The 20,411-nt window shown below is 43.2% G+C and overlaps 1 protein-coding gene across 1 annotated transcript in view; it reads left to right on the top strand.

Annotated features, from left to right (window-relative positions):
- Window positions 1-20,411, top strand: part of lrp1bb (low density lipoprotein receptor-related protein 1Bb) — a 176,515-nt gene that overhangs the window by 69,527 nt on the left and 86,577 nt on the right. Inside the window, exons 14-26 of the mRNA XM_025063745.1 lie at window positions 346-535; window positions 2,098-2,220; window positions 2,549-2,692; window positions 3,694-3,819; window positions 5,347-5,460; window positions 8,339-8,419; window positions 8,529-8,699; window positions 9,729-9,911; window positions 10,419-10,619; window positions 11,853-12,098; window positions 17,106-17,303; window positions 18,060-18,264; window positions 20,111-20,275. Of these exons, the coding sequence (XP_024919513.1) occupies window positions 346-535; window positions 2,098-2,220; window positions 2,549-2,692; window positions 3,694-3,819; window positions 5,347-5,460; window positions 8,339-8,419; window positions 8,529-8,699; window positions 9,729-9,911; window positions 10,419-10,619; window positions 11,853-12,098; window positions 17,106-17,303; window positions 18,060-18,264; window positions 20,111-20,275 (2,147 nt within the window). The remainder of the gene's footprint in view (window positions 1-345; window positions 536-2,097; window positions 2,221-2,548; window positions 2,693-3,693; window positions 3,820-5,346; window positions 5,461-8,338; window positions 8,420-8,528; window positions 8,700-9,728; window positions 9,912-10,418; window positions 10,620-11,852; window positions 12,099-17,105; window positions 17,304-18,059; window positions 18,265-20,110; window positions 20,276-20,411) is intronic.

Raw genomic sequence — 20,411 nt, 5'->3', positions numbered from 1 at the left:
AACATGTATGAAGCGGTTGTTCCAGTTCAGATCTGCTCTTCTCTTCTTCCACAGCCAACGATCTGATCAGCTGTAGCTGTGTAGGAATAACACGGCTAATGAATTATTTTCCAAATGATATTTAATCAATGCCAGGATTGTAACACACATTAATAAGAGCACACAGCGCTGTGTGAATAAATTTGTTCAAAGAAATTAAATCACATCCATCACATGCTGTAATCAAATCGTTTCTCATGGAATATTCAAACAGCCAGAGCCCTCTTTAAAATGATGGATTTTTTTTTCTCTGCGTTCTTCTCCTCGTGGTTTTGATGACGCTGCATGTTTGTCCGTGTCCTGCAGGTGGTGTACAACGGGAAAGAGCTCAACCACCCGTTCGGAATCTCCCATTATCGTAATTTCATCTTTTGGACGGAGTACATGAATGCGTCGGTCTTCCAGCTGGACCTGTCCACCAGTGAGGTCACGTTGCTCCGCAGTGAGAGACCGCCGCTGTTTGGCCTGCGTGTCTACGATGCTCAGAGTCAACAAGGTTTGGATTATTCACTTTCTATCAAGCGCCGCTGAACCCTGACGAACAGAGGAAGTTCCTGTTGGGGGAAAACATCTGTGTCTCCACGCGGCCTTTTATAGATCTGTGCTGTAGAATCAGTTACAGGAGAAACTCCTCGGACCCCGGGGGTAGAACCAGGGGACAGGGTGAAAAAAGAACAACACGTTAAATCTAGTCCATCTAAACATCAAAAACATAGATATAAAATAATAATTATATCTGTTAAAAAAAATGGGTAATTTTTTTTATTATATTTTATATAATATTTTATTTTAAAAAAAAAAGTACAGACCTAGAGGAGACAGAAAGATGAGGTGATTTTCACAACTTCAAAGCTGTGACTTAAGAACAGAAAAGTTACGCAATTTACACAGCGCTGTTAGAACGTAGTCCTGATAAAACACACAAAGCTAAGAGGTTTTACTGGACACGCTTCCTTTGTTCATGTCAGTGAATAGATTAATTGGATGTCCAATCATCTGAGTAATACTGATTGGCTCTCACAGAACCAGTAGCTTTATCTCCACGGAGCAGCCGCTGCTTTTGGACCCTGTTAAATGAGAGTGAATAGGTGTCTGATGGCTAAACTTTTATTTTATGACAGAGAATTTTTCATCTTGAGAAAGTTAGCTTTGTTCAGAGAAAAACAGATCATTGTTTTGAGGAGGATTAAAATGTCAAATGTCAGAGTGTGGCCAAAAAAAAAAAACACATGACAAAAAAATACATTACCTGAAAGAAAATTGGTTTTTCGTCATCGCAACGGTTAATTTAATCAGGACTTCGATTGAACCCCCGGGTTGTGGTTATCCCACTCTGTGCTTTAACCCCTGAGACGGCGGGAAGTCCCTCCAGGACAGAGACGGTACGTTCCAGAAACACAGTGTGAGGAATATTGAAGCTAGAAGTTAGAGCAAGTTCTTCCTCTTCTCCTTCTTCTTCTTCCTCTTCCTCCTCTTGACTCGTCCAAGGATTAAAATCCAGTTTCTTTCACATTTTCCTTCAGTGTTAGTGAAGGAAAAACCAAATCTGTTGCCAATCTTTATCTATTTTAATCCCTGAAGTACTGCTATTCTTGTTAAAACAAATAATAATATAATTTTGTCTTATATTATATATATACATTTCCAAATCCTCAAGATGGAAAAATTAAAGAAAAAGAAAAAAAATATATTTTCATTTACCATTCTCTTTTTCTCTTCTTCCACTATAAGAAAAGCTGCTCAAGGTATTAAAATAAGACACCTTTGAAACGATGACATCTGTTTGCTTTACTCTCTACTTTCGTACTTCTCCATATCATTCTCTGGTTCCTAATAAAACAAACTTTGAAAAGAAAAGAAACAAAAATTAAACAAGTTTCATTAAGGCGTGAAGTTTATTCAGAATTAAAAATGTCTGCCCTGAAGCCCAGCTATGGAGCACACAGTGAAAAAAGTTGGAGATTTAAAAAAAAAAAAAGTCACGTCGCCTCAGGTGGGCTGTATGAAAATGTAACGTTGAGTGCAGCAGACGCCTTATTTGGGATCTTTCTTTACCAGGGGAAAACGCATGCAGTGTGAATTATGGAGGCTGCAGTACCCTCTGCCTCGCCATCCCAGGAGGCAGAGTGTGTGCCTGCGCTGACAACCAGATCCTGGAGAAGAACAATGTCACCTGCACAGGTAGGAGCGTATAATGAATCAGACGTAGTGAGAACGCCCAGCTTATCTGGTCCCAGTGAGCTGTAATCCTGACTTGATCCTGTGGGACGGAGATGAAATAATAACTGTATCTGTTCACATGCAAATCTTTCCCACAAATTAGTAAATAACAGTGAAAAAAAAAAAAAAAAAACATCGCCCAAAATGAAAGGCAAATCCCAGTAGCTCCACACGGGGACCCAGGACATTAACATGTTTTATGTGCTATTATACCTATGACAATAATTTCCCCGTAGTGCGTCCTTCGTAGGCGGTCTCCTGTTGATTTCTCGCCGCTGTTCTCCCACAGAAGCCTCCAGCACCGGTCTGGAGCCGCAGCGCTGTAAAAACGACGAGTTTCAGTGCCATAACCGTCGCTGCATACGAGCCGCGTGGAAGTGTGACGGCGACGACGACTGCCTGGACGGCAGCGATGAAGAAAGCCACAGCTGTCGTGAGTACCTTAAAATAATATCAAGGCCAACATCGGAGTCTCTGCTCGTTCACCGGGAGGAACGCCCAAAATCCCAAGAGTTTAAAGGCTCCTACTTTTGAGGCTGCGCCTTTAAACTATATGAATACATTTGTGTGTATTTATGTTTGTGTAAGTGCACGGGTTTTAGGGAGGAAGTGTTGTTGCAGCACGAACAACTATAAAGACAAGGAAAACCAACATATATATGTTTGTCAATATGTGTGTACGTTGGTATGTATATGTTTATGTATGTATGCATGTCCATATACTATTTGTATTTATATATACATGTGTATGTCTGTGTGTGTGTGCATAGATGCTCTCTCTCTCTCTCTCATCTCTCTCTCTCTCTCATCTATCCCTCTTCGTACATGTATATTTGTGTGTATATATGTCATCATATATGTCATCATATATGTCATCATATATGATGTCCGTCCTGGTTCGTAGACGCTCCTCAGTGTTCCAGGCGTCCAGTTCATCCAGCTCATTTGACTAGCCTGTTATTGAATTATTATTAAGCTGAGCTTATCAAACGTTAGCAGCGATAAGGCACAGAGTGATCACAGAGTTTATCTGACCAGAGCACTGGACTCAGTGAAGCACACTTTTGCGTCATCCGTCACAGAGATATTTCCAGGCCACTATCTTCAGCAGTGGAACTCGAGTCTCTTCAAAATCAGCCGTAATTCATCATTTTCCCCTCAGCTGTGTCACAAAATGGCACAGGGAAATTCATTAACACTCAATTAGTGTGATTAAAGAGGGCTGAATGGTCACTCTGCAATTAAAGTGAAATGACATGACTGCAAATAAAATTAGTCAGGCTTCTGTGACGCTGTAGTTTTTGGAATTTCATTAAAATATGTTAGCTGCTTTGAAAAGAAAAAAGGAAAAAGTAGAAGAAGACGTTTATTTGATGAAAAAAGAAAGTTTCTTTGTTTGTTTCTTTGTTTGTTTGTTTGTTTGTTTGGGGGCAGATAATCACAGCTGCCCCATTGATCAGTTCAAATGCACCAACAACCGCTGCATTCCCAAGAGATGGCTCTGTGACGGCACCAACGACTGTGGGAACAACGAGGACGAGGCCAACGTCACCTGTGCAGGTACGTCATGACCTCAGTGATGTACCGGGCTAGGCTACTGTCTCCGCTAACACCGGTTAGCACCGGTTAGCATTTCAACGTATCAGCTGTATGTACACATATATGTGTGTGTATATATATTTGTGTTTGTATGTACACATATATGTGTGTATATATATTTGTGTGGGTCTATATATTTACCTATACATATATAATATGACCATACATATTTACATGCATGTAAATATATATGGTTATAATATATATTTACATATATATGTATATAAAATATATTTTCTCTGCAGCTTCAGCATGTACTGTACATGAAATTATCCATATCTCCACACACACACACACACAGTGAGTGTATTGAATGACAGAACCAATTTAAAGTGTTCATTTTTGGTCACTGTCAGTTTTTTGTTTAGTTTTTTTTTTTTGGCTTCCAAACATGTGAGGATATTTCTGAAAACGGGTTTGAACGTCGTGTTTGTTTTTTTGTTTTTTTTTTTCTGGTGCTTTCAGCAGAAAAGTGATGCTGCCGCATCAGCTGTTGTTCACTCCACTGATGTACTTTTGTAATTGGTTTTCATCATGGCTGTGTACACAGTGAGAAGATTTAACAGGTCTGTCATCCATATAGTGGGGCACTTCAAAATGTTTTACACAATGCACAAGAGACCGTTAGCAGAGCAGAACAATGAAAATTTTCACTCATCACTTCCCCCTTTACAGCCGCTGCAGACTGCGCCGTTGATTATTCGCTCGGATTTCACTCCGCCCCAGTGGATTTGCTCCCTGCTCCTGCAATAAAGAAGAAAACAATTGGTCACTTTTGTGGCGTTCAGGTGCTTTTAGATCCAGTTTTCACGTGAGGTGAAAAAGGACTTGATATTTGTAAAACATTAAGACGGCCTTTATCCAGCCCAGAGGTTTGTCACGGAGGTTCTCAGCTGTAGGTTTGACAGTGAAACAGCTGATTCACATGCACCGAACTCCAATGAAGTTTAATTTATGTGACGGACAAAGGAGAGTCTTCTTTTTAATCAAACATCCACGTGATAACTGCTACTCCATACAGTGTCCTCACTCTCCTTTAGAGAGAGCTCTTTTCAGACATTAACAGCTGAAGAACATTCATGGTTGGAAACACTTACCGTGGATCACCCTGCTTTCATGTTCTCATCAATACTTCCTAAGAGCTTTTTATCCTTGGAGGATCAATCAGTGAGCGTTAGCCTGAAGATGATGAATGTTTTCTCACCCTCACATCGACATGCATATTCCACATGAGTGAGATATCACTCCTGCGCCGCCTCGTGCCAAGCCGTATGAAACTGACGATCTGTCAAACGGCAGCACGTGTTCCGTGGCCTTTGGACCTCTTAATGCCCTGTAGCACAATTTAGTGATAAAGAGTTTGCACTTGGCTGACACCAGCAGCCTGCCGTCGCACCGCTCATTACAGCTGTTGTGTACACTTTGCATTGAATAACTGTCTTTTCCTGTCCTGTCCTGTCCTGTCCTGTCCCGTCCCGTCCCGTCCAGCTCAGTCCTGTCAGGCCGACCAGTTTTCCTGCCAGAACAGACGTTGTATTCCTCAAGCCTGGATCTGTGACCAGGAGGACGACTGCGGAGACATGTCTGAGGAGATCGGATGCTGTGAGTGAGCACCGGGGTTTAATAACACCATGGGTCACACTTCTGTACATTTTTGGGTTAAAATTCATGGAGTCGTCTGCATATCATTTCATAATTTACAGATAATGGCCTTTTATAGCAGTTTCTATCGGTTTATTTGTGCAGATTTTCACATTTTCATTCTTTGGGTACATTTTCTTTCCTCAGTGGTACATATTCATGGGATTTATTAGCCTGTACATAAATGAACATATTTATCAAAAATTGAAAGGTTTTGACATTCAAGTCTCAGCCCTTGAGAATCTTTTAGAAAACCTCGTGTCTTGTCGTAGTAGTAGTAATCTATACTTCACACTCAAGACAGAAAAATCAGACACGACCAGGTTTGGAAAAAAAGACGCTGCATAAGATGATTGAAGAAGAACGACTGAGCAAATGTTTCTGAGATTAAACTCACCTTTTCATTTACAGAGGACAAACGCCTCCGACAATTTCTGGTCGTTTCATTTGGGAAACACTGAAAATGTTGCCGTAAGAGTCGACGTCGCATTGAATAATTTAATGTAATGGTTTTTTTTTTTGCTTAAAGCCGTTAAAAGCACAACATGAGGATTTGACCTTTTAACTGAACCTGTGGCTGCGCTTCACATTCTGTATATATGAAACATAAAACCATGTGTTTCAGCCAGTTTCTGTCTCTGTGGCTTCAAGGACCTTCTCTGTAGGCCAATCAAACCAACCACTTATTTATTCATCTCTGCGTTTACGGCACTCACTTCCCTCTCAGTGATGTGATCCTGCTGAGTGTTGTCCACAAACGTTCATTTGTGGCTTGTTTAGTTGGAGCCAGAGCTGCACATCAGCAGATTCTGGAGTCAGGAGGAGGAAGCACCAGGTTCAGGATCAGGCTGGTGGTGTAGATTATATTTCCTGGAGTTGGATCTGTGTTTGTCTGGACACACATGTAGCATAAACTGATGTGGGAGTGATGGAGTAATGTTACTTTAGTCTTTAATTGTTTTATCATACAACAATCCTTAATTAATTAATGAATTAATCACTTGGTAGCTTCAGTTCTTCTGAGTCTGGTTGATCTTTTTTTTTTCTCTAAACTCCTCGATCCTGTCTCTGAACAGTTTTAACATCTTTCAGTGTTTTCCGTGTCCTCTCCATGCACTGCTGTGTCAAACTGACACTTCCAGTGGTTGAATTATTAATGTTGAGTTATTGGGAGCTGGGATTAGACGTGCCCTCGTCGATGACATCAGCTCCGACGGGTGGCGCTGAATAAAGTGCGTGTTTTGTAGACAGCAGTGACTCCTGTGATGTTGGTCCTCTGTGGTGCCGTGGGATCTGCAAAAAAATCTGAGTCAAAAAGTGGTGAGTTCTGCATTTACTTCAGGATTCAGATTTAAGGTTCAAATGAAAATGATAAACCCTTTATAAATGTGAAAACACACTTATAAAGGATTGTGCAGTGAGGACGGTCGAGGTGGATGAATAAGAGGAATTCTTCAGAAAGATTCGAAGGTTGAAAAAAAAAAACTTTTAATCACTTCTTGTATTAAAGCAGCAAAGAATAGATGTCGACAATTCTCCGTCACCTCAGCCTGTCTTTGTGTGTCCTGAGCTGCTGCCGTCACAGTCACAGTCACAGTCGGCGTGGAAGCAGTAATTAAAGTTCTTGCCTTGGCTTCATCCAGGCGTCATCAAGCACAGCAGCAGAACATGTTCCCTCCCACACCGAGCCCGCCCTTCCTCAGGCAGTACTTCTCCGTAGCTGCACCGCGCCGCCGCTCTCGTAGCTCCACTGGAGGAGTTTTTTTTTTTTTTTTTTGAACACCTTAAGCTCAGTGGTGGCTCCCGTCAAGATTGATGCTAATTTGATTTTTGTTTGTCAGTAGTTTAGTAGTTGTCACACAGGATCTGACGTGGGCCTCTGGGTTCACTCGCAGCGGTCATTACTTATGGATGCTCGTGTTTCATTTTTAGCCGGGCCTCAGTGTTTACTTGAAACCTTCATTATTTATGGATGGCCATGTTTCATTTTTAATGGATGTTAAATTCCAAGCAGTCATGCTGTCAGTAAGACCTAACAGATTTGAAGGAAACGCAGAAGACACTCGTCTGATAAAGTTTCTGCGTCTCGTCGACACAGCCTCAGATATTCCAGGCACCAGCGGTAGATGCCAACAAATCAATTCAAAAGTCGTCTTGCATTTCCTGCCAAAGTCAATAAAGATTGTACTGCAGGTACAGTATCTGAGAAAGACGGGGCGAAAAACCCTGAATGGGATCAAATGGGAATATAAATGTTGTACCTGACATCACCGTCACCAAATATGGGACGGTGTGTTGGAATACAGGCTTCCAGGAAACCTGGGAGGGAATATTGATGCTTCAACGTTGAACGATTTTCTTCATGAACTCTCTCTCCATGACTGCTGTGGAATTTGAAACAGATGTCGGACCACAGTGCTAGTAATTAGCTTCCAGCTGCTAGCCTTTTTACATTATAGGCTGGAATAGATGAGGGAGGAAGAGAGTACAGTAGAGGTGTAAGAAAATACTGACACACTGAAATATCCTGATATTCCCAGTCCAATATTCCTGGTTTTGGTTCATGTTCTTTTTCTTTTCTCTCTTCTCTAGTGATTCTAAATGTAGATCCCTCTGTTCCAGAGTTAGGAACTGATGTTCAGATGGAACAGAGTCTGAGACTAGGATCTGAGACTGGGACTTAAAAAAACAACAGTGGAATACAGTAAAATTAAGAATGAAGAATAGAATAAAATAGAAAAGACTAAAGAAGAGATGAGTAGAACAGAATCAAATAGAGCAGACTTTCATTTCTGCGATTTACAAAAACATATAAAGTACATGTTTATTTCTGTTTCAGCCTTTCCCACCTGTGAGGCCTTGACCCAGTTCAGCTGTTCCAATGGACGCTGCATTAGTGTCAACTGGAACTGTGATTCAGGTAACGGCCAGACGGGGGCGATGAACAGATCACGTCACGTCTCTGCTAACGTCTGTTAACGACACCCTCAGTGTTTGAGCTCCGTGTGTCCGTGTGTTCACCTGTTCAGATGACGACTGCGGAGACGGCAGTGACGAGGCGGGCTGCGTCCACTCGTGCACCAACACCCAGTTCCAGTGCACGAGCGGCCGCTGCATCCCAGACCAGTGGGTCTGTGACGGGGACAACGACTGCGGAGACTTCAGTGATGAGAACAGCACCTGCAGAGGTGGAGCTGCACGTAAGAAGGACGCCGCGGATCGTCTCGTCACGTGTCCCCCGTGTTTGACCTTCAGTCGTCGTCGTCGTCGTTGTTGTTGTTGTTGTTGTTGTTGTTGTGATGAGCTCTGACGTTTGTTAACCTGACTTTTAGTCAACATTCAGAGCATTTTTTTAAATATAGGTGACGTAATTCACACGTGTAAAAATGAATCACACTCACATGGGACTCATTTTATCTACTCTCTGTTTTTTTTTGGGGGTAGGGGGGGGGGCGGTTGGGGGCGGTGTTCTCCCATCAGGAGTTGAATCATGGAATCTAATTACCAGCCAAACCACACACACGCTCCTAGAAAACTCACAGCTCACTTGCTTGTCACTGGAATGTGTAGACGATTCATCAAAGTGTCTCCTGATGGGAGCTGCGGGCTTCACCACTTCCTCCTGTCTGCCCCCGGGGGGGTGGGGGCTGAGGCAGTTTTGGCTTTGCTCTCACGGTGGAGACGGTGTTTTTGTTTTTCTGACAGGAGGTTGATCAACTTTTAAACATTAAGCATAATTGTGGATGCGAAGTAGAAGTGGTGAAATGAATGAGTTGTGTTGACATGATGGCTGAGTCGGTCCTAATAAATCCTGTTGGAAACAGGATTTAACAGGATTGACTCCTTCACACGTCCAACACATGCAGCACAAACAACAACATAACACAAGTCAGCTGCAAGTTTCTTCTTTTCCCTGTAATGAACCCCTGCTGGAGGAAGATATACTGCGAACAGAGAGTCATTAAAAAGACAGAAACATCTTTGAGACATAAAACTTAAATGCTGGATGTGAAATAATTCTTCTCTTTGGAACTTTCCGGCCTTAATGTAGCTGCCAAGTGCCCTGCGTCCAGAGATTAATACTGAGTTATAAATATAAAACTTTGTTGTTTTTTTATATATAAAAAAGCATCTTCACTGCTTTACTGTTTTCCCCTCATGTCCTCCACAAATCACTGTAGCTGTAATGGAGTAATTGTTTAAATATATCTTCTTCTTTTCTGTTTCAGTGCTGCCAGCTGTGATAGAGTGCAGTGAGGAGGAATTCCACTGTGTCGCAGATGGAACCTGCATTCCAGAACGCTGGAGGTGTGATGGAGACAAGGACTGTGAAGATGGGAGCGACGAGAAGGACTGTGAAGGCACCAGACGGATGTGTGACCCCAAGGCCAAGTTCACCTGCAAAGACACAGGTAGAAACACGCCACCAGTGGTCGTTTTCAGTCACTGTTACAGGTGGATTCTTTTATCCAGGTTATATACACGTTATATACAGTGTATAACGAGGCTGTTACAGTATTCAGATGGATGGGACACGGCTGTCAGAGGTGTTAAACAAATGTTACGGTGATGCAGTGATATTTGTTGAAGGACAAAAACAGAAGAGAAAAGAAAACAGCATTTCTAATTAAAATCAAATAAAATGTCTTTTTTTAAATCAAACCTAAGGCGAGCACTGAGAAGGACTTTCTCTGTCTGTTTGTCTCCTTATTTTCTCCCTTATTACTTTATTCTTTTTTTTACTTTAAACAAAAGCAAATGTGGAAATAAGAGTTATGATTTCCCAAGCAAAAAAAAAAGAGTTGAAAAGTTATGATTTCCCAAGCAAAAAAAAAAAAGAGTTGAAAATCTGACATGATTTTTCATCTTAACCATTTCATTCATGCTCCCCCTCCTCCCCCCCGCTCCCCCCACTTTAGGCAAATGTATCACAAAGAGCTGGGTGTGTGACGGGGACATCGACTGTGAAGACCGCTCCGATGAAGAGTCCTGTGAGTCAGCTGTGTGTAAACCGCCCAAGTATCCCTGTGCAAACAACAGCAACGTCTGCCTGACGCCCGATAAGATCTGCAACGGCAAAGTGGACTGTGCCGACCGCTCGGATGAAGGAGCCATCTGTGGTACAGTCACAGTTGTTTATCAGTGCTTTCACCAGTGTCGCATGAGGTCAGATTATATATTTATATAAGTCAAGAAATATTATTTACTTCATCAGTTTGACTGGCTGTTCTGGCAGTCGCAATATGTCGTATCCTCGTCCCTGCATCGTGATACGTATCGTATCGACAGATTCTTGCCCATACACAGCTCTGTTAAACATCAACAACAGACACATTTACAGTTTTTGTTTTTTTTTTAGGATAAACTACCATTTAATTGGATTCTTTTTATTCATTTACATTATAAAATACCTTGTGGTTGGTGGTGTTTGTGACTCATTCATTGATGTTTCCTCTGTTCATAGCAGTTATTTCAAAGTCACTCTTTTGTTCTGGTGGTCAACAGTTCCCACCTTCTTACCTTAGTTTTTACTTTGAGTTCTGAGACTGAGAAACAAAATGACCAAAAAATGATCCAAGTTTTTATTAATTGCCCTCGTGGAATTGTTTGTCTCCGTCTGTGAAGAGAAGACAACACTCCCATGTGTCTGTCTTCAGCCGTCCAATTTTCCTAAGTGAACGGTGTAAACATGTTTCCTGGATAATTTCCTGGAGTGTCTCTTCTCCAGGCCTGGAGAGTCGGTGCACACGTGATCCTTTGGCCGCTCTTAGCCAATTAGAGATGAGGCTCGGAGAACCACAAGGTTCTAATTGATTTGGTCCAGCTCAGCTGGAGTAGTGTCCACCGTTGGCAGCGGCGACTGTGTCGTCCACTTTACCTCCGCCCACTTCCTGGCACTCAAGCTGGGAGAGAAAATGAGAAACACAACCAGAGGAGGACCAACTTTTCTGGTCCTCAGTGGGAAAGACATGGGTCCAAAAACCCCGGTCCGTGGACCAGTACCATTCTGTGGGTCGTTTCTGACCCACAGCCAATCACAGTGAAAGATAAAAAGATTTAGAGAGAATTCAGATGATAACGATCCGTCAGTGATGATCAACTGGACCAGACAAAACATCAACTGATGAGACAAAAACGTCTTGTTTTGAAGAGTCACTGATTCTCCAGTCTCCTCCAGTACTGGCTGGTATCAGACCACTGTTACAGAAAGACTGGGACTCGAACCCATAGTCTCCTGATTGATAGTCCTGCGAGCTTTCCTCAACTACTGGGTTTCTAGAATTTTTTTTTCTTTTTTAAATATTCAAATCGTCTCCTCTCTTCATGTCTGGCTTCTCCCTCTTTTGATGCAGATTTGTGCCTCGTAGCCAGGGGGGGCTGCAGTCATCAGTGCACCGTGGCACCAGGGAAAGGTGTGGTGTGCTCCTGCCCACCTGGGCTGGATCTGGACTCCAGCAACAAGACGTGTGAGGTGGTGGACTACTGCAGCCGCCACCTGAGGTGCAGCCAGGTCTGTGAGCAGTACAAGACCACGGTCAAGTGCTCCTGTTACCCAGGCTGGAGTCTGGACCCGGACGGAGACAGCTGCCACAGCACAGGTGAGGAGACGGCGCCCCCTGTCTTTATCGAAACTGTGCAGCTGATGTAAAGATTGATCAGGTAGCTCCTCCATCGTGGAATCCTTGGCTGAATCTGTGCAGTGTTTTATTAAAAAAGTGTTTTCTTTCCGTGAAGAGAAGAGGAAGTTTCTGTGGGTTCTTACTTCGGTCTCACTGGGAAATCACAGAAAATCCAATACTACCAGTGAGTGTTGTTATATATTGATTTATGTGTGGAGAAAAAAACCCATACATATATACAGTAATGATCCAGCTGTAGAGTGGTGTGAGGATCTACTCTCTGTATATCTACAGCCTATTACATTTCATTACAGTAGAGTTGTGTCAGTGAAGGCATCCAGTCCAAACACTGGGCCAAAGAGTTTGATTTAATCAGAGGAGGTTTTCTGGACCGACTCCTTTGGGGCTGGACACTCAAATGAAATAAAATAAAAACCACATTTTTGTCTAATATTATTATTTAAAGTTTATTTTGGAATCCAGTCATTGGCTGGATTGGACAGATTCAGTGGGCCGTGTTTGGCCTGCGAGCCAACAATTGATAATTACTACTGTAAATAACACAAGTGAGAATATTGTCATATAATTTGGACTGGACGTAGTGAATAAGTCATGTTAGAATAACGGGGTCAGCTGTTCTGGTCCACGGTGAAATTCCAGAAAAACAAATTAAAAAACAGTGGCGTTCAAAGGAGGCTGCGTTACCGTGTTTTGGGGTCGACGTCAACTGTCCCTCGTATCGTTAGCACTGATAGCGTTAGCACTGATAGCGTTAGCACTGATAGCGTAAAGGTCAACAGAAGGTTTGTGTTGAAGAACTCACTTTTATCTCGTACCTCGTCGTTCGGAGCAGAATTTCTTGTGGAATATTTTTCCCTGGTGTTTACTCAAACCTCCGTGACAGCAGTTGATCTGCAGCGTTGTATAAGTGTGGTCTAGGTGTGTGTAGAAGTGCTGAGGTAGTGCAGAGGCGTGTGTGAGATCGTGTCAGATGATGATTGAGAGAAGTGTGGGGTCACAACCAATCAGGTTCAGATCCAAAGACGATGATTCCTGTCTGTTTCCATCTGAAGCTGAGAGAAGAAAACGTCTCCTTCACTCTCCGACCACCGCAGCAGTGAGAGAGGAGAGTCTTCGTCTGCAAAAACACAAAAACATGATTTACTGTAACGGCATGTGAGATCACATTTAAAATTCAAACTTCACACAGTTCTGATCCTGTTATGAAATAATGTATTTGATGAGATGGCTTCAAACACACTCAGGTTTTGTTTGCTTGTCACACTCAGATTTATGAACCTCGTTTTGATTACTTGCCTCTCCAGGATTGATGGCAGTCACGGCTCTAATCTTACATTAACGCGGGAAGAAGAATATACAGTTTTCTCAGAGAGCCAATCAGAAGTCTGCAGCTTGATCGTAAATCAGGCTTTTCATACAAGCACAAACATTCCAATTTGGCGGTGAGAAGAGGTGTTATTGGATTCTTTGAAGTCATGAACACACATCTGCACCTCCGTTCACTTTGCATATCTCTGTAATAAAATAAGTTTGGAGAACCTGCAGGTGCAATTCTTCTCCTGCGCAGCTTCATAAGTCGTGGTGTTACAGCACTGAAGTGTGTCTTTGAAGCAAGGACACAAATTTAATTGCGCTGATATGCAAACAGTCCTGTTTTTTTCTGAGTATTATTTAGTCCAGAGCGCTGTGAAGATACAAGGCCCGTGAACAAAGGCTGCGCTTTGGAGTTTGATGGATTTTCACTTTCACAACGTTTCACAAAAGCGAAGCTGCTTTGGAGCAGGGAATAGTTCATGTGGTTGAAGCCGGCCTCGGTGGAGAAGACAAGCTCAGAATGCAGCCACTGTGATCTAGTTGATTTGATTTGTAATTAGTTTTACCAACTAGTTCAGAGGCTCGCAAAATTATTTAATTGTCATATAATTTGGACTGGACGTAGTGAATAAGTCATGTTAGAATAACGGGGTCAGCTGTTCTGGTCCACGGTGAAATTCCAGAAAAACAAATTAAAAAACAGTGGCGTTCAAAGGAGGCTGCGTTACCGTGTTTTGGGGTCGACGTCAACTGTCCCTCGTATCGTTAGCACTGATAGCGTTAGCACTGATAGCGTTAGCACTGATAGCGTTAGCACTGATAGCGTTAGCACTGATAGCGTAAAGGTCAACAGAAGGTTTGTGTTGAAGAACTCACTTTTATCTCGTACCTCGTCGTTCGGAGCAGAATTTCTTGTGGAATATTTTTCCCTGGTGTTTACTCAAACCTCCGTGACAGCAGTTGATCTGCAGCGTTGTATAAGTGTGGTCTAGGTGTGTGTAGAAGTGCTGAGGTAGTGCAGAGGCGTGTGTGAGATCGTGTCAGATGATGATTGAGAGAAGTGTGGGGTCACAACCAATCAGGTTCAGATCCAAAGACGATGATTCCTGTCTGTTTCCATCTGAAGCTGAGAGAAGAAAACGTCTCCTTCACTCTCCGACCACCGCAGCAGTGAGAGAGGAGAGTCTTCGTCTGCAAAAACACAAAAACATGATTTACTGTAACGGCATGTGAGATCACATTTAAAATTCAAACTTCACACAGTTCTGATCCTGTTATGAAATAATGTATTTGATGAGATGGCTTCAAACACACTCAGGTTTTGTTTGCTTGTCACACTCAGATTTATGAACCTCGTTTTGATTACTTGCCTCTCCAGGATTGATGGCAGTCACGGCTCTAATCTTACATTAACGCGGGAAGAAGAATATACAGTTTTCTCAGAGAGCCAATCAGAAGTCTGCAGCTTGATCGTAAATCAGGCTTTTCATACAAGCACAAACATTCCAATTTGGCGGTGAGAAGAGGTGTTATTGGATTCTTTGAAGTCATGAACACACATCTGCACCTCCGTTCACTTTGCATATCTCTGTAATAAAATAAGTTTGGAGAACCTGCAGGTGCAATTCTTCTCCTGCGCAGCTTCATAAGTCGTGGTGTTACAGCACTGAAGTGTGTCTTTGAAGCAAGGACACAAATTTAATTGCGCTGATATGCAAACAGTCCTGTTTTTTTCTGAGTATTATTTAGTCCAGAGCGCTGTGAAGATACAAGGCCCGTGAACAAAGGCTGCGCTTTGGAGTTTGATGGATTTTCACTTTCACAACGTTTCACAAAAGCGAAGCTGCTTTGGAGCAGGGAATAGTTCATGTGGTTGAAGCCGGCCTCGGTGGAGAAGACAAGCTCAGAATGCAGCCACTGTGATCTAGTGGATTTGATTTGTAATTAGTTTTACCCACTAGTTCAGAGGCTCGCAAAATTATTTACAAATGTCTGGACTTTAAAAAAAAAAAGTTTAAAAAATGCTGTTGAGTGTTTTATTTTAAAACATCTTTGACTGAAAACTTGTAAACCAGACGTTGATGAGGAAATGACTTCAAACTGAATACCCGTGTCATAAGGTACAGGTTAGCATGTTCGTTAGCATGTTAGCCTCGTACAAAGAACAACAGCAGTCGTCTCTCAGTGTGTTGTTGACCGATGTGACGAACACTACAGTCTTTTTGGGTTTAAATGTAAATTTACCATCGGTGTTGGAGGTGAGTGTGAATGGTTCTGACCCTGTGATGGACGGGGGCCCCGTCCAGGATGTGGCCCCCCCCGCCCTCCAACCCCTCTCAGTGATTTCTGGGATTACCTCCAGACCTCCAGTGACCCTGGACGGATTAAGTGTTTGAAGATAAATGAATCATAAAAAGTTGGGTTTTTTATTTGACAACTGTCCAAATCCACTGTCTGTCCTCCAGATATCCATCAAAGCAGCCTAGAAGCAGGAGGTCAGGAGGTCAACTCTCCTTTTTACAAACAACATATATATATTTTTTTTTTTCCTGCAGCAGCCCATCCCAACCTCCACCTTCCACCTCAGTAATCTCTTCTCGTAGATTTTTAGGGAGGGAGTTGAACTGAACTGTGGCGTCGTGATCACACAGTAGCACTGACTTCTCTGAAGTCATTTCACAGTCTGGATTTGAAGTGTTGATCCGTTAGCATTCTCACACCTGCCTGAGTCTGGAAATACACATGGAATACATACAAACACACATACGTGACTGGTGTGTGAACAGCCATTCCAGAGACAGATGGACGTCAGGGAAGTTCAGACCAAAAATCCTCAGCCTCCGAACCAGAATGTTCCTGGTCCTGACCACAACTGACCAGTAAAACACCAGGATCATCCAGTGGTGTTGAAACTCTGACCAACACGGCAGCCTGTTGTGGTGTGACTGTGGTGCCGTTCTACATGTTACATGATGCAAATGTGTCGCACGCACATCCAACGGGGCCCGAGCCTTATGTTTGGCTGCTAACAAAAATATCTAAAGGACAAAAGCAACTCTCTCCTGCCCCCTGCTGTGCTGTGAACTTTTGTTCGTTTATAACAGAATCAAAGGCAACAGGAACGTAGTGGAGTTGCTGAAAACCCCTGTGAAAATGTGCAACTTTTTAATCAACTCTTATTATTTCCATTGATTTTAAACTAAATGTTGGTCAGCCCTGGTTTGTTGAGGCCGTGAACCTCGTTCACGCTTCCCGTGTGTATGTAAATAGGCGCCGCGTTTCAAACGGCGCCGCCTACAGACTCCCACGTGTGCCTTATGTTTGGCATGGCTCCCGAGTAATACAGCCAGTAGGGGGCAAAGTTGTGTTCATCTGCATATATTCTGAAAACATAACCATAAACCCAGAGGAGGAGCCAAAGGCTCCGTACGGTACTGAGCTTTGATCCAGGCTTCCTGACCCTGGACTCTGACGGAGCTCAAATATGATTGGACAAAGTCTTCCAACGGAACATAGTGTGAATATTGATGAATATTGACGTCAGTCGGTGTGTCAGTGGTTCTGTCAGTGGTTCTGTCAGTGGTCGTTTCTGTCCACTCAGACCTGATCTGATGTGTTTTTTTTCTTTTTCCCCGTCTTTCTCGTGGACAGACTCCTTCGAGGCTTTCATCATTTTCTCAATCCGGCATGAGATAAGAAGGATAGACCTTCACAAGCGGGACTACAGCCTCCTGGTGCCGGGCCTCAGGAACACCATCGCATTAGACTTCCATTTTAATCACAGCCTTCTTTACTGGACAGACGTGGTGGAGGATAAGATCTACAGGGGGAGGCTGTCTGAGTCCGGGGGTACGTGCACACACACACACACACACACACACACACACTGTCGTTGCACTTCAGTTAAGTCATTCAGTTCATGAACTATTTAATGTGTCTATTGTTGTTGTCTCTCTCTCTCTCTCTCTCTCTCGCTCTCTTTTATAAATTGAATTCAGCCTTGAATACATGTCTCATGTTCTGTACTGAACTACAGATGTCTGTATTTACTCACATTAGCATTGAGTTACTTGCTGTTATTTACCAGGCTGTTCTACTTTATTCTGTTCTATAATATATATATCTATTCTAACCAGGTGGAACTTTAAAACTGGCCCCTGCACCATAGCTTTAAACCCGTTGACACAAACCTCTGGTGATGATGCTGTTTTCTTCTTCTCAGTCTGACATTTTCACTAAAGCAAAAAAAAGCAAAAAGAAAGAAAGACCAGAATCTCCAGGTGCTGCAGTTTTCACTGTTTCCTCTTCAGAATCGACTTCTTCTGGACTAATGAATCAGTCGGTCTCATTCACTCTGTAAATTTATGATCGGAAAAACATTCAACTCAGTTCTCTGGCCTTAATTTCCCTGCCGTGCAGCGGCGTCTTCTCCTCTCTCTGCTGCAGCGTTCCTCCAAGTCCCAAATGTTGAGATGATTATCAACAGCTAGATTACAGATAGCATTTAGGTGGAAACTGTGGTAGAGCTGTGTACTACTGTGCAGTACTGCAGTATCTGACACCAAATACTCTCATCTTCCATCCTGTCATGTTCCACTGTTCCAGGAGTGACAGGTATCGAGGTGGTGGTCCAACATGGGCTGGCCACCCCCGAGGGCCTGGCCGTGGACTGGATCACAGGGAAACTGTACTGGATCGACAGTAACCTGGACCAGATCGAGGTGGCCAAGCTGAACGGAGACATGCGCACCACACTGATCGCTGGAGGGATGGAACACCCCCGGGCCATCGCTCTGGACCCCGGGCAGGGGTATGTTGTGCTCTGATGCTAATGCTAATTTCCACCCATCAAGGCAGCGTGGGATGATTGGAATAAATGAAAACACGTCGTCGTCAGCCTTGATGTGTGAAGACGCCTGCTGTGTTCAGAGTTCTACACTGAAGTGATGCCAGTGGTTGGAGCTGAGACGCAGCCCGTCCTCCGCTCTTGGTCCGCTGACATCAACACTGGCTCTGCAGGAATGATATAGGGGGAAACATTTGGAGCTCATCTTTGGAATTAAAGTCAAGAAAAAATCTGGCTGTCCATCATGTCCCTCAGGGCCCAAGTTCCAAAATAGATAGTTATTTATCATAGTAAGAAGCATGGCGGGGGTCGTGGGGGTGGGGGGTATTAATCTGATCTGATATGTTTTCCTGGTTCTTTACTGTCAACAAGTCGAGTACGAGATGAAAACACTTCATATAAAATTCTTTATTTACGGTGAAAATGATTGTGGTTGTTTGTGGTTTACTCTGTTTTTCTTTTAGAAATTAAACCTTGGCTCAGACAAAAGTACAACATCATCGCTCCAGCAAACTGAAAGTGTAAAGATCACACATCATGTAGATGTGTGTTAAATAGAAACAGCCTCTGAAGTCTGAGGGGAGACTTTAAAACCATGTTTTTACTGCAGGAGCCAGAGGAATGACTTCCACTGTAACTGTATATATACTTACCTATATCTATAATTATCTATAAATAGGTATATACACCTATATATATAGGTATTTACTTGACAAGGTTAGAAACATCTGCTGAATGTGTGTTCTTCAGGTTTCTGTCCGTCTTCTCTCCTTCCGTCTTTCCTAATCTCTAACACTTTATAATTCTGTCTCAACCTCTCCCTCTCTCCCTCTCCTCCCTCTCTCCCTCTCTCTCTCCCCATCACTCACCCTCCCCCCCTTCACCCCTTTTTGTGTGAACTGGTCCTCACATCTGTGCTCATGACTGCGTGTGGTGGCCTAACTGGTACTGAGGATGTGGACTAGAGCAGGATTAATGTGAGCTCTCTGTGGCCAAAGATGCATTTCCATTCCTGGGCAATAATTCTAATTTAATTACTTGAATCCACTCAGAGGAGAGGCTCATTGATCAGCGGGGCCTTATCAAGTGAATACTGCTATTGATCCAGACATGGATATTTCTTCCTAACACTATTTCCATGTCGTCGCTGCGTGATTTAGGCCTAAACATCCATTTTCCTCCCGCGCGGCGGCCGACTTTGTGAACCGTGTCAGGACAGAAGCGATGTGTTCTGGGCCGGACCGGGACACTGTTCATTTTCAGGCCTCATTGAGCTGTGAAAAGTAATAATAAAACAGATGGCCTGCCATTCCAGAGCCTGTCACAGATGTTGAGGGTTGAACTGGATCACTGGTGCTGTTCTTGGACAATCATCGCCGTCACCGTCCGCTGATGGATTCACTCATAAAACTCTTTACTCTTTACACTGTAACGGCTTCGACAAACAATGCAGATACAAACACAGGCTTGAACCCGAACTGCTGCTGATCGTACCATAATAACTGACCTGTTACCGTTACTGTGTGTTAATAATGAGTCTTTAACTCAACGCCTCGCTCTGAAGTCGGCTTCAGAATCATTTTTACAGAACACTGTCATTGTTGACAAAGTATAAATCTGGAGGAATCGTTCGATGTAGCCTGTGTTGCTATCTCATATGACAGGTTACAGGGGTAGACAGGCAGGGTCACAGAGGTCAGGTAACAGGGGGCAGTTAGGGTCCGGGGTAAGACTTGGATGACTTGTCATAACTGCTTAAAACACCAGGAAGTTAACTGATGCTAACTGCTGCTGTTTTTTTTTTACCCAGAATCCTCTTCTGGACCGACTGGGATGCCACCTTTCCTCGTATTGAGGCAGCATCAATGAGCGGGGGAGGTCGACACATTGTGTTCAAAGATATGGAGATTGGCGCCTGGCCTAATGGACTGACTCTGGATCATTTGGAGAAGAGGATCGTCTGGACAGATGCGCGGTGCGTCATTAGCATTCACCGTCTGTGCCGGAGCGTTCAAAGTTTCTTTTTCATTCACAAGTTTCTCCTTTTTTTTTTTTTTTTTTCCCTTTGCTTTTTTAAATGGGTTCAAATCCCATTTCTGGGTGTTTTTTAC

Source organism: Cynoglossus semilaevis, chromosome 16 (assembly GCF_000523025.1).
Source record: "Cynoglossus semilaevis isolate Cse_v1.0 chromosome 16, Cse_v1.0, whole genome shotgun sequence".
Lineage (NCBI taxonomy): Eukaryota > Metazoa > Chordata > Actinopteri > Pleuronectiformes > Cynoglossidae > Cynoglossus > Cynoglossus semilaevis.
This window is presented reverse-complemented; position numbering and strand designations above follow the sequence as displayed.